The 13,700-nt window shown below is 40.6% G+C and overlaps 1 protein-coding gene across 1 annotated transcript in view; it reads right to left on the bottom strand.

The window, feature by feature from the left end:
* The window catches only part of ATP8B4 (ATPase phospholipid transporting 8B4 (putative)), a 201,528-nt gene that overhangs the window by 172,229 nt on the left and 15,599 nt on the right, over window positions 1-13,700 (bottom strand). The window contains exon 3 of the mRNA XM_063090055.1: window positions 1,307-1,420. Within this exon, the coding sequence (XP_062946125.1) occupies window positions 1,307-1,420 (114 nt within the window). The remainder of the gene's footprint in view (window positions 1-1,306; window positions 1,421-13,700) is intronic.

The following is a 13,700-nucleotide window of genomic DNA, read 5'->3' as shown; positions in this document are numbered from 1 at the left end:
CCTGATTAGCATCCATTTCTTCTCAACTATACTCCTGATTTCTTAGGGTACGACCCTCTGCCCTCTACTTTCAGTCCATATAATTTTGGTGGACCGCTTCCATCCTGACTCCAGGTTTTGGCACATGCTCTAGGTCAGCCAATCATTGCATCAAATTCTTGAGCCACAGTGATTGGGTTAGGAATGAGGATGTAGTTACAATCAGAGCCTATCCTAAGACATGCTGGAGCAATAAAAAAAAAAGTGTGATTCAACCTCTGTCATTGGAGTTCGGAAGATAAAAGCCTAAAGTTGTCTGGACCACCATGCAGAGGGGGCCTACCTAACTGTGAGACCAACATGGAAGAAAACAGAGAAAGAGAAGCCACGTCCTGATGAAAATGCCATTGCCCATGCATCCAGTAATACTTGAAATCAGATATACCCCTGAATATATTCACTTTTTGCTTAAACTAATGTAGATGTCTGCCAATAACCAAAAGATTCTCAATACAAACATTTACTCAGTTAAAAAAAAAATAGCACTCAAAGCTATTAATCTAGACTACACACATATAATCCATTTTCTTACCTCCTATAATTAACAGAGAGCCTAGCACATTCTGAACATACCAATTTGATCTGGTTAAATTAGTCTAAAATAAATACTAGGTAAATAACTAGCTAAGGGGAATTGTTTACGTGTGTGTATGTATGTGTCTTCCTTGACTTCTGCCTTTTTCTTTCCCAAAATATGAGTAAAATTTGAAATATCATTTAAGCCCAAATTTTAGTCAGATGGGGGAAAAAGAAAGGTTATTAACTATCAATTAACCACTCAAAACTGTAAAAATAGTCACCCTACAGTGAAATAACTTATAGCATACATCCTTTGTTTTATATATACATAGAATGTGTCACTGTTCTTAGATGAAAATGAAATTTGCCAAATTAAGTCACACAACCTACTCAGTCTTAGTCAGCTAAGGCTCTTTGCCACAGCTCTGGCAATCCCTGCACTGTCGACACGAGAGGAAGATAAAGAAAAGGGAGGCTATGAGCAGCCATTATTAGGCTCTGGTTTGGTTCAACTAAAGTGCAAGGCTGTGTTTTAAAATGACCTCAGTGTTTAGAATGATAAATGTACTAGTTTTTACCCAGTCCCAGTCCTCCCACATTCGTGAAGAGAAACAGCCATAATAACATTAAAAATCTGATAAGGGTGGTTTTACCTAATCATGAACATTTAACTAAGTAAATTAACTTAGTTTTTTAAATGATATGAATACTTTCAACAAACAGATAATAAATACAACTTAAACATTACCTGCAAAATCAGAAGGAAAAGGAAATAGGCATTTGCCACTCTTTGGAACTGTTCAAATAAATTAATTGGCAAGAAGGTGAGAATGTTGTACTTTGATGTGTGGATACGATTATCCTGAAAAAAGAAATAGCATCATGTGAGTTTGGGGCAAGGCATTGCTCATTATCAGAAATAGCTCTAAAACTTACAGGACTGAGAGAGAGTTGTACCAGAGCAAAAATGATAAGCCAGTTATCTAGGAAATTTTAAATTCTGTGTGGCCCGAGGCCTTCATTTTTCTCATGATACTAGGTGAAATTACTGTTCAGTACCATAGAATCACCCTTGACTAAAACATGTATCAAGTGCAAAAGTCTGCCCTTGAGATTTTTGACTCACGTATTTATTCACTTGGCAGGTATTGTTTGAGTACTGACTGCATGCAGGCACTGAGCTCATGCTGGGGTCTGTGAGGCTGGAAGGAAATTTGGAGATCATCTGGTCCCCTTCCTGAAGCATGACTCCTTTAGATAACTGACAAGCAGCTCCTAGGTCTGTCTTTGAAGTTCTCCTGTATTGGGAAACTGATCTCCTTGTAAGGCAGCCTACCCCCATTTGAGAATGTGAATTGCTGGAAAGGTAACTCAAATACACCTTTCTGGAACTTCTTGCCATATGCCAAGATCCCTGGGGTCACCTAGACAAATTCTAAGGCCTTTCTTTTTGTTGACAACCTTCAAATATTTGAATACCATATATTGGTGTCCCCTAAGTCTTCTCTACTCTGATCCAGACATTTTCAAACCCCCCAGCTGTTCTCCATGACTTATTTTGTAGACATTTCTTCCTGGTCAGTCTCTTCTTGATCCATATCAATTTCTCTGCATCTCTCTTAAATCATGGTACCCAGAACCAAACACAAATTGCAAATCTGATTCAACAAGATCATGTACAGCAGGGACTTTGATTTTCTGTGTTCTGAACTATTGCATTAACATGCCCTAAGACTTCATTAGCATTTTAGCAATTGTATCTCACCGTGTATTCATATTGAGGGATTTTTTTTTCCTTTTTAAAAAAAATTTTAACATTTACTTCCATATATTTGTGGGTACAGTTGTGTTATTTCAATACATGTGTATACTGCACAATGATTCACTTAGGGCAGATAGCATAGTTTTGTACCCATCAGTCCACCACTTCTCATTTTTAGTTTTGACCAACAAAAATCCCTAGATCATCTCTACCTAAATCACTATTAAATCAGGTTGCCCTTTCTAAACATTTACAGGTAAACTTTTTAGTATTGTTGTAAAAGATCTTTCATATATTCCTATTATATCAGCCTAATAAAAAAATTTTTTTAACCTCTAGTGCACTATCTAAAGTATGAAATATTCCTCCCCACTTTGTGTCATCAAAAAACTTCAAACACATGCCTTTTATATGTTCTTTCAAAACTATAGACAAACACATTAAAAAGGACAGATCTAAAGACAAAAATTATTTTTTACTTAAAATTATAAAGCTACAGCAAACTACTCAAGATCTCTCTACAGATTGGTAACACCATTTTCAGGTATTATGTAAACATACTGAATATGTTTTATGTAACCACTTATAAATTCACCTAAACATACCCCCTTGAGGTTTAACATTTATCCACAAAGATATCATGAGAAATGTGGGGTGACAGATCTTGCTGGAATCCAAAATCAACATGCCCAGATTAATATTTTTTTTAAATGAGGTTAGTTTGGTGTGACTCGTTCTAAATGAACTTACACTGGTTCCTAATAATCAATGCTATCTATTTACAGAAAATACAGTCATCTATTAAATGGCCATTTTTAATATTTACAAGGAATCAAGGTATCCAGCTGTGGGCTGCAAGTTGTAGGTGAGTAAGCAGAAGGGTCGAGAGAAGAGTTTCCAGCTTAGTTGGCTGAGGCACCATAATGTGCTGAACACTATTCTGTAAGCTGATGATGACTATTTGGCAGTATGTTACCTACCCAAGAGTTGGTCTGGGAAGGAGGACTGTGGGAACTGTCAATCATGACAGTTTTTCTAAAAAAGGGACTTGGAGAAAATAATACGGGAAGAGGAAAGTTAAGGAGAAAAAAACAATCAACTAAAAGGATCTCATATTCCTAATTCAGTTTTACATTTTAATTCTAAGTTAAAACTAAAATACAGCTTAAGTTTGCATCTTATGAAAAGAACAGATACAACATCTGTGACAGTCAAAGTTATGGAAGGAATTATAAAGAAATTCGCCTACAAAACTGAATTCCATATAGGTGAGGAGCCAATTTTGTGGGATAAAGTGATAATGCCAAACAGAAACTATGACAATTTTCTCCTATTTGCTTAGCTTGACATATAGCAATGATTGTGTTTATTTTACTGGCTCTGTTGTAACTTAGTCACAGATGATGCAAAGCCTCACAGCTTTGGGAATAAGGAGCACGGGCTCCCCCTCCTGGACAATCTCTCAGTTTCATCTACTTTTCTTGGTTTTTCAGTTGAAAGGAAAACATGTTTCCATTTCCATTGCCCTGTCCGTGAAAGTGAATATTGGTAAAACCTTAAATCAGGCATGCTAATATTTAGTCCTTTTGTTGAGCCAGCCAATGAGCTTACAGTTAAATTTTAGTAAAACTCATTCCATAATACAGCACAGAAGACCTTCACCACTATCTTTTTAGAAATACTTTTCCACCATGGATTACTAGAAACATCCTAATCCCAAAGAAAAAGGAGAGGAAGAGAAGGAGGAGGAGGAAAAGGAAGAGAGAGGAGGAAGAGGGGAAGGAAGGCATGACACCTGGAGCATCCACACAGCATCTTTGGTACTGATAGAAGTCAGGTTAGCCGTGGCTTTAGATTGTTAGCCAGGCGAGCTGTGTAATTGACCCCATCAAGAGGCAGGCTTAAGCACACAGTTACAGGCGGTGCAGGACCAAGCAAGCCTCCCATGAAGTGGGAAGGAGCCTGCCCCTAGAGAACCATGAAAACCCACCTGCTCCCCGTAGGAAGCTCACTTCCAAGAGGGAGAGGGGCAAAGCTAAGCTGAGGCCCATTCTTCCTCCAAGATGGACACATCAGGTAAATGACTTCATCTGCCATGAGCAGAGTGAGCAAAGGGATGGAGAGAAAGGTGGCACACAAGTAGGGAGCCCTGCACCCGGAAGGAAATGTCAGGGTGACGACAAAGTGTTACTCCTCTAAAATGTAATAATACAAAGGCCCTGAGGTGAGCAGAAGACGACATGTGTGGGGGCTGGACCATAGAGGTCAGCAGACTGGGGCTAGAGGAGGGAGTTCCTCAGAATCCACACTAAGTGCAGGGGGAATTACTAAAAGGTTTCAAGCAAAGAAGTAACATGCAAAGATTTTTATTTTGAAAGATTACCCTAGGTACAGGGTGAAGAACAGACGAGCTGGCCCAGGAATGGAGGTGAAAAGACCAGTGAGGAGGTCTTTGAATTAGTCCAGGTGAGAGACGATGGGCGACTTAGACCAGGGTAGTGGCAGCAGGAATGGCAGAGAAGAAAAAGAAGAATTAATAACAATAGCTGATGTTTATCAAGCTCTTACTATGTGTACTGTTCTATGAGCTGTACGTTTCATAACTCATTTTATCCTCACAACCTACTTAGGAAATGGTTACTATCTCTTTTTGTTGTTGTTTTTTGTTCTTTTTGACGGCTACCTGGTATGGGGATCCAAACCCTTGACCTTTGGTGTTATAACACCTCGCTCTAACCACCTGAGATAACCAGCCAGCCCCCAGGAAATGGTTACAATTAACCCCACTCTGTACAAGGGAAATCCAAGGTTCAGAGAGATTAAGTAATTTTCATAGGTTACACAGCTTAGAAGTGGTAGAGCCAGGATTTGAACCCAGCCGCTCTGCTCTAGAGCCCACCCTCTCCACCACTATGCTGCCCAATTGCAAGGCAATGCCTCTTCTGCTGTCCGAGTAGTCAGCCCCTGCTCTCTCTTCCACTCATTTCAAGCCTGTTGCCACTTTCCTACCAAAGGAAATTCAGTATACGTACTTCTTCCTCTCCAGGCAACCCCCCCAGGCTATTGCCCAACATACGATTACAGCTTCCTTGTGTCCCCTTTCGGTCTCCCTCAAGAGGATGCTCTTGGACCCTGACAAAGCTTAATGCAGACAAATAGTATAGAAAACCACTCCCTTAGTTCAGCTTTCCACCAGAAGCATCAGGGGCTAAAATCCTTCACGTTTTCAGCATTGGCTACTTTGTAGGGGGAAAGAATGAAGTCAAAACAGCAAATTCTTCAGAGGTGGGCCATCAAATAAAATCTCAATAAAATAGGACACATTATTTTTTATAATGAGACTCTATCAGGTAAGGGTATTGCTTAAGAAAACATAACAAATAGAAAATAACAAACACTGCTAAATTAGTAAACAGAGCATTTGGGGAGTTTACCTCAACTTTTCCACTGGCAAAATTATTTCTCACCTATACACTTATAGGACTACCATGAAAGTAAAATGAGATCGTAGATGGAAAAGCATTTTTACTAAGTTGAAATCATACATGGTAAAGGGCTTAAAGAATAATTACGCTTTGTAATAATGAACATGCTAATAATATTGATTTGATCAACACATGTTGTACACAGGTGGTGGTAGTCAACGTTGTATCCCCAAAATTATGTATAATCAATCATGCCTCAATTTAAAAAAAAAGAAATTATATAGAAACTATAGAATTTTGAAAAGAAAAAAGAATTATATATATAGAAAATATACGATTTTGGTAAGCAACCCCCAAATAATCCAAGTGGATTAGGAAATACAATGTACAAGGTAGGATAAACTGAGTATGCCAGAGGAACAAACAACTCCAAAAACTTTGTGCCTTAACAGAATAAGAATTTATTTCTTGCTCATGCTACTTTTCCAACATAAGTCAGCAGGGAGATTCTGCTCGTCATGGTTACGATGACCAGCTGCCATCGCAAATGCTCCCAGTTGCAGCACCAGAAGGAAGGAGAAAGCTCTGGAGAGTCTCATGACTATACATTAATGCTTCAACCCAAATGCTCACAACTCATTGGCCAGAAGAATCACGATGTTTCTAGATGACAAGAAGCCAGAAACACTCATGGATATCTCTAATGGCTACCACAAGCAGAAATGGGAACTAAGCCTAATATTTTGAGAGTATGAAACACATAAGCTACAAAAAATAACAAAAGCCAATCTCAGTGCTCCAAATCCAGTCCTCTTAATGCCAGGCATAATAGACATTTGACTATTTTTCCTTTCCCTTCAGCTAATAGTGCTCCCAATTTCTTAGGCTTGGGATCTGGATGGACTCAACTCCCATTCATCACTCTGGGGTCAGGCTCAGGTTAGTTTAAGCCAACTAAATGGCCCTTCCTCTTAATAACAATTTTGAGTTCAGAGATTGGCACATGACCTATGTCAATTCTGGAATTTACTGAAAATGTGGGCTTTCTCTTTTCTCTTGCATGCCAACTGGAAGCAAGTAGCCCTAAGGGTCACTAACAGCATCTTGGGCCATGAGTTGGGAAGCTGCCGAGAATAAACTCTACACTGAAGATGCAGGGCCAAGAAATGCAGAGAAAGAAACTAAACTAAGACTTTTGTGACGCTAGCACTATCTCCTGACTTTTTAGTTTTATGATCTGTTTATTTCTTTTATTAACTAAGTCAATTTGAGGTTTTTTTTTTTACTCCCACCCAATCAAACATCAGGTAAGAGCCTTAATAATACATACAAGATCAATTTACATTTTTACGTAATAGCTTACTTTTATCTCTATGTTTGCCTTAAAGGATGCATCACTAAGGTTAAACCTAAATGAGCTCAGTGGTTGTTCAGGGAAACTGCCTGCGTCTGTGAATCCCACAAGCCAAACCCCAGGAGCTTGCACAATGAGTACCATAGTTTCAGCACTATCAAAAGATCTTTCCATATTTGATGAGACATTGTTATGTCATGACAGCTATAAAAAGTAACTGTCAGGAGCTTGAGGGGAAAAACGCCTAGCTTTTCTTGCCACAAGAGAAGGCAAATATAGTATTGTTATGGTACAATCTAGATTCCAGAGAGAGAAATAACCCTGACTATTAAGGGAGAAATTATCTCTAAGCCATAAAATAAAAACCAAGAAGAGACTGTGTCCACAGACCACTTGCATAAAAGAGAAGTGGTCACGAGGCATTTGCACCATTCAGGAAATATGTGAAACACCCATGTTTATGCAAAGATCCCAAAAGAATGCATGTATGGAGCAAATGGGCCTGAGCATTGGATGTCTGGCGCCTCACTCATACCAGGCAGAACCACAGCTCCTCAGCATTAGTCAAATGTTGCTTAGTCCAGAGTCCATAGCATTCAGGGTTGGGAGGAAAGGAGCAACCATAGCATTCCTCTATGAGCATTGTTGAGGGAGGGTCAACCACCGAAGAGGCCGTGCAGAGAGCCATCAGTAACCATTGGCTATAGTTCTCCTCCTCATCACCACCACCACCCTCGTCTTAACATGCTCCTGAGCCTGGGCTCCCAGCCATGAACAAAAAACACTTATAGGGAGGGAAAGCACAGAGGACACACTCCCCCCAACATTCATCCATTCATTTAACCAATCTTTGTTAAGGGCCTTCTAGTGTCAGGCACTGTTGTTGAGCCAGTGCTGCAGAGGTGGATAAAGGAAGTCCCGAGCCTCACAGAGCAGGTTTGCATTTTTGTGGAGAGAGGCAGGAATAAGCACACTCTAAACTTGTAAACTGATGACAGTTTACAAAAGTGATCAATGCTGTGAAAAAAGCACTGAGCAACAGAGCAGGAACAGCTAACCTGCCAAGACTCCCCTAGGAAGCCTGTTTGCTTGACTTTCCAGGCTAGTGCAACCTCAAGATTATCCTGCATGATGAGACCGTGAGGGTGGCCCCCAGGGGGGTGCTCATCCTCAAGGGGTGCCCAAAAGAGTCCTTTAGGCTATCAGGGGAAAAAAGTAAGGACTTCTATGAGGCTAGCACTATCTCCAGACTTTTTAGTTAAATGATCTGCTTATTTATTTTATTATCTAAGTCAACTTGAGTTGCTTTTTTTTTTTTTTCACTCCCAACCAACCAAACACCAGATAAAAATTTTAAAGTTAAGGTTACTAATGTTTAATACATAGACTGTCTTTACCCTGTATATGTATATGAGTACAACACACATACATATAGACATAGATATATAAAAAGAGAGACTAAATATTACATATATATATGGAGAGAGAGAGAGAGAATATATGTATATTGGGAAGGTTTTCTTTTTACAAGTAGGGAAAATGCTCAAAAAGTTTGAAGATTCCCAGACTAAACATTGTGATGGTCAAAAGGAATGGGTATGTGCCAGCCCCGTGGCTCACTCAGGTGAGTGCGGTGCTGATAGCGCCATTGCTGTGGGTTCGGATCCTATATAGGGATGGCTGGTTAGCTCACTAGCTGAGCGTGGTGCAGATGACACCAAGCCAAGGTATGATCCATGTGTCACCGAGACTTGGATACACAATGGAGAATGTATAGTGTAGTGGATTGAATTATGTCCCCCCAAAATTCATTGAAGCTTGAATTGTGTCCCCCAAGTTTTATGTATTAGAAACTTAGTCCCCACTGTGACTGTTAAGAGGGTGGGAAATCCTATTATGGTAATCGAAAGGTGGAGCCTTGAAGAGGTGATTGGATTGTAGGACCGTGCAGTAGTGAATGGATTAAAAATGGTGGTCAGGGGTGTGGTCCTCAGGGCTTTAAAAGAAGAGGAGAGTCTGTTTCTCTCTCTCTGCTCTCTCTCCTTCCACTATCTTGCAATGTGAGATCCCTGGGTCATTGTCGCCACCATCAGATGGACTTTGGACCTCCCAGCCTCAGAAACTGTAAGCAATAAATGTCATTTTTCTTTATAAGTCATCCAGTTTCAAGTATTTTGTTATAAGCAACATAAACGGACTAGTACATATGGCTTTCTGTGTAACAATCTTTCTGTGTCAGAGGACGACATCAGCTAACAAGTTCTCTCCTTACATGTGCACACACTGTGTTGAGCACTATACATACATCATCTCAGGTAGTCCTCAAAAAATCCAACGAGCTGCTAGTATTTCAGCACTATTTTACAGATGTGGAAGCTGAGGTCTCTACAGCAGTTGCGAGGGTTTGCCTATAAAAGCAATGTCTTGTAGAGTCCTGGGTTCTCCCAAATGGTAAATGAGTCAGAAACAAGGAGTCTCTAAACTATCTCTTAATTAATGGACTCGCTGACCCTCATGGAACATCCTTCACCCTGGTGAAGAACAGAACCTCTCTAACCTAAAGCACAGGGAAGGGCTCACATTAATTCAGTCAGCTAGAGCAGTCACTTTCCGTCCTCTCCATCTAGGCAGAGCACCGCCAGGCTTGTCTAGGGAGCTCATTTCCCATCTAGACCCAGGAACAGAGGCAGCGGCCAGGAGAGCTTTCAGGCCTACGTCTCCCCCAAAGCAAATCTGCCTGACATCATCACAAACCTTGTTCTCTCTTCCATCCTCAGGCCGGGCTTTAGTGTTCCAGCATCTGAAAGACTGTTCCAGAGCTAGTAAATGGCCTGTGAGTAGTAATTTATCTACAAAGAACTAATTTGGGGCAATTACCAGGGGAACAAATTAAATTTTCCTCTGAGATTAATTTAATCATGCTAAATTTTTTTTCTCCATGGTGTTTAGATGCATACAACATTTTAGATAGTTCTAAGCAAAATGTTAACTTTTTTTCGTGACGTCTAAAAAAGTACTGAAAATACCCTTAGAGAGAGAGATAGACAGAGAGACCTAGTATATATGCCTTTCCCAGACACAGATAAGAGGGGGGCATACTAAAGAGAAAAGAAAAGAAAGCAAAGATTGTATTGCGTGGGCCTTTCACGGGGCATGCCTAGTGATTTGTTTGCCTCCTATTGCTGCTTTGCCAGATCTCCTCTAGACCTCTTCCTTGTAGATTTGGCATCTGCTGGGGAGTGGACCCCCAGCTGGCCCCCTGGCCCATCTCAGTCCAGGCTTTAGAGGCCATGTACGAGCAGAATGGGCACTTCTTTGAGTTGATGTGGGAGCTGGTTTACTCAGGCCTGTTTGCCAAACTGCAAGGGAGTCTTTGGACAACTTCATGCCTATGAGCTGCTTTGTTTATTAAGACCAAAAATTAGACCATGTTCATGCTGTTGTGCAGTCTGGGAACTAGGCCAAATTTCAGGCAGGACCTCAGTGTTTATGCCAATAACAAAGGCACAATGGAAAAGTTCAGTTAACGAGGAAAGGCACCCATAAAGAATTTCCCAAAGGTCTGAGGGGTTATAATAACACACTATGAATAGTCTAATCCCCCCTAGGACTCTACCTCTTACACTAGTGTTCTACATAGGTAACACCACCTCAGGGGTAACTATGCAATTTTCTCCTGAACCCCTGGGATTCACATGGGAAGTGCATGCAGCTCTGAGGCCCCAACCCTGCAGGGTGCTGGAGCCACTGGGACCCCTGACCCATTCCAGGAGGTATCTTCCTACAACAGTCCTAGCTCTTCCTGGTCTCCAGCCCCTTCGCAGCGAGGCAGGGGTGATAAATCTAAATTCAGACAGCCCACAACACCTTGCTTTGTGTTTTTTGTTTATTTAGCGGTTTTTATTTGGGAGTAGAAGTGTTGAGAAGGAGAGAATAGAGGACTGGGATGAGAAATAGGGAAGAAAAATTCTTTACAAGGGGCAAAGTTTTTAAAAGCATCTTCCATCATTAAAATGCAACAGTAATAGCAATAATTTATAAACAACGTATCAATCTTTTTTGTTTGTGTGCGATCATATCACGTACAAATAGTTTGATGAATTTTCACCGGAATTGGAGGTTACCCTTTCAATACTCTGAGTTAAACAACGACCACCCTAAATTTGCTTTGGGGACCAACTGTGGGGCTCCCAATAACATACATAAAAATATGCAGTTGTGTTCTATAGGAGCCCACACAGAAATTTAACAAGAAGCCTGTGTGAGTGCTGAACAGGGAGAGAGCTGCCATGACATGAATGGTGGTTTCAGATGTGAGTCTCCAATCAAAACTCACAAGGACAGATGCTCCAAGTCACTAAACTGATTTGCAACTGAGCTGCTTCTCACAGGAGCAATTCTAAGTACCAGGCCCCAGGGCAAGTGACAGTGGGGACTTATTTATTTAATAGTTAATGATCCACTAGAGCATCACTAGGGAGGCCAGCTAGGAACAGCAGTGAGTGTACAAAGCAGGTCGGATCATTTCCCTGTTTCCTGAATGAACGAATAAATAAATGAAGGGCTCCTGGCTGAAGTTCCTGAAGTTCTCTGCCATCTCATCCCACTCTAATATTCCTCTTCCACATTTTCCCTCCTGATTCACTCCACTTGGGGAAAGGGTTAGAAAACAAAGTGCATCCAGACCCCTACACAAGTGTGTCAGTTTTCAGGAGGTTGGTGGGTTTGGAAGAACAGAATCAGGAGGCATTTCATCGGAATAGAAGACTGTGGTCAGATCTCTCCCACTGAGGCTCACCAGTGGCGCTATCATAAACGAGACAAGGGATTTGAAGGCGTGGAGAAGGTGAAACCAAGGAGTCTGTGGCCTGAGTCCTTTTTTAGAAGCAGGTTTTTTCCAAATGGCTAATGTTTATAACTACAAAAGATGTCAAGCCCATTTTAGATATTCTCTTCCCACAATAGTTGTTTCCAGTAAAATGAATTGCCTCTTCCCTCATTAAGGAAAGTGAAACCCAGAAAGGCCTATGCATTTGCATAGGCCAAGTCAAAGCCGTGGCCCACAGCACCCCCTGGGTTTCTAGGAAATTATCTGATTCCAGACCTAAAGAAAGGCCCCCACTAGGAAAGAGGGAAAGAATGAAGGCAAGCATGCCATAAAGAAGGGGGTTGCAAGGGCTGGCTGGTTAGCTCAGTTGGTTAGAGAACAGCCTTGTAACACCAAGGGCAAGGGTTCGGATTTCTATACCAGCCGTGGGGGGGGGGGGAAGGGGAGTTGCATATGTAACAAGACCCATCCCCTCAAGCCATAAACTTAAAATTCATAGATTGGTGACATTTTTCCCCCCAAAATCTAAATTCTGTTCACCACTAAAAAACAATAAACAATAATTCAGTTAAAAACTACTTGAGCGAGTGCCAATTGTCCCAGGAGATAATTGAGTATTAGGAAAAAGTGAGGGCTTGGAGTCCTGAATCTGAAAGGTGACTCCAAATTTTACTAACTAAGTGACCTCGGAAAAGTCTCTTAATGCCTCCAGTCTTAGTTTCTCCATCTGTAAAGTTTGCATAATAATATCTACCATTCAGAGTTGTTGTGAAGACCCAATGAGTAATACATGTAAAATACTTAACACTGTGCTTGATAATTTAATACTTTCTCCCTCCCCACATCTTTGCTTTTGCCAAAATCTTCAGGGCACTCCTAACTAAGACAAGAAGAGAGGATGGATCTGGGGCTTCTGAAACTCAAACATGTATATGAATCATTTAGGGGTTTGTTAAAATGAAGTCCTACATTTGCAGTTTAGTGGTGGGGCCTGAGAGTGTGCATTTCTGGTGGCCTGCAGCTCCTGATGGTCTGAGGTCTGTGGACTACACTTCAAGAAGTGAAGTATTAAATAACTTCTAAGAGTTTTGATAGGCACAAATTGCTGTGATATAGGAAAGGCTACATGCAATTTTTTCAAAAGTCCATGTAAATAATTAAGTTGAATCAGTACAAATCCAAGAGAGTTCTATTGGTGCACTAGAGATTACGAAACTTGAGGGGTACTTGATTTCCCCAATAGACCATGGAGCTAAAAAACTGAAGTGCCTTCTTCCTTCAGGACTTAGGCTATAAACACAAAGTGTCCTTTTGACTTTGAAGATAGTTTTCTGGACTTCTCTTGCAACCCGTTAAGAAAAATATATCGGATTAAAAGAAAAAGCATTGAAAAATCAGAGATTTTTTTCACATATTTTGAGTTTAAGTTCTGGCAAATAAAAAGATCAGATCAAGCATTAAATTGAAAAACAAAGGAACTATGGAGAAAATTCTGTAGGTATGTGGAGGCAGGGGGAGCATGGCAGGCTGAGGAGACGGAATGAGGGGCAGAGGAATCCTTTTTTGATCACCATGTACATGCCAAAAGGCATAGGCATCATCTGCACAGGCAATAGCTTGCAGACCCTGAATTGTCTCAGTAATTTGTTTATAACTATTTGTTGATTAAAAATTCAGAATTATTGCTAATGCCAAAATATCTTAAGTATTGATTTGTAACCAGCATATATATTATTCACATTTGAATGAAACAAACAAAATTTTAACTGCCTT

Source organism: Cynocephalus volans, chromosome 3 (genome assembly GCF_027409185.1).
Source record: "Cynocephalus volans isolate mCynVol1 chromosome 3, mCynVol1.pri, whole genome shotgun sequence".
Classification (NCBI taxonomy): Eukaryota; Metazoa; Chordata; class Mammalia; order Dermoptera; family Cynocephalidae; genus Cynocephalus; species Cynocephalus volans.
This window is presented reverse-complemented; position numbering and strand designations above follow the sequence as displayed.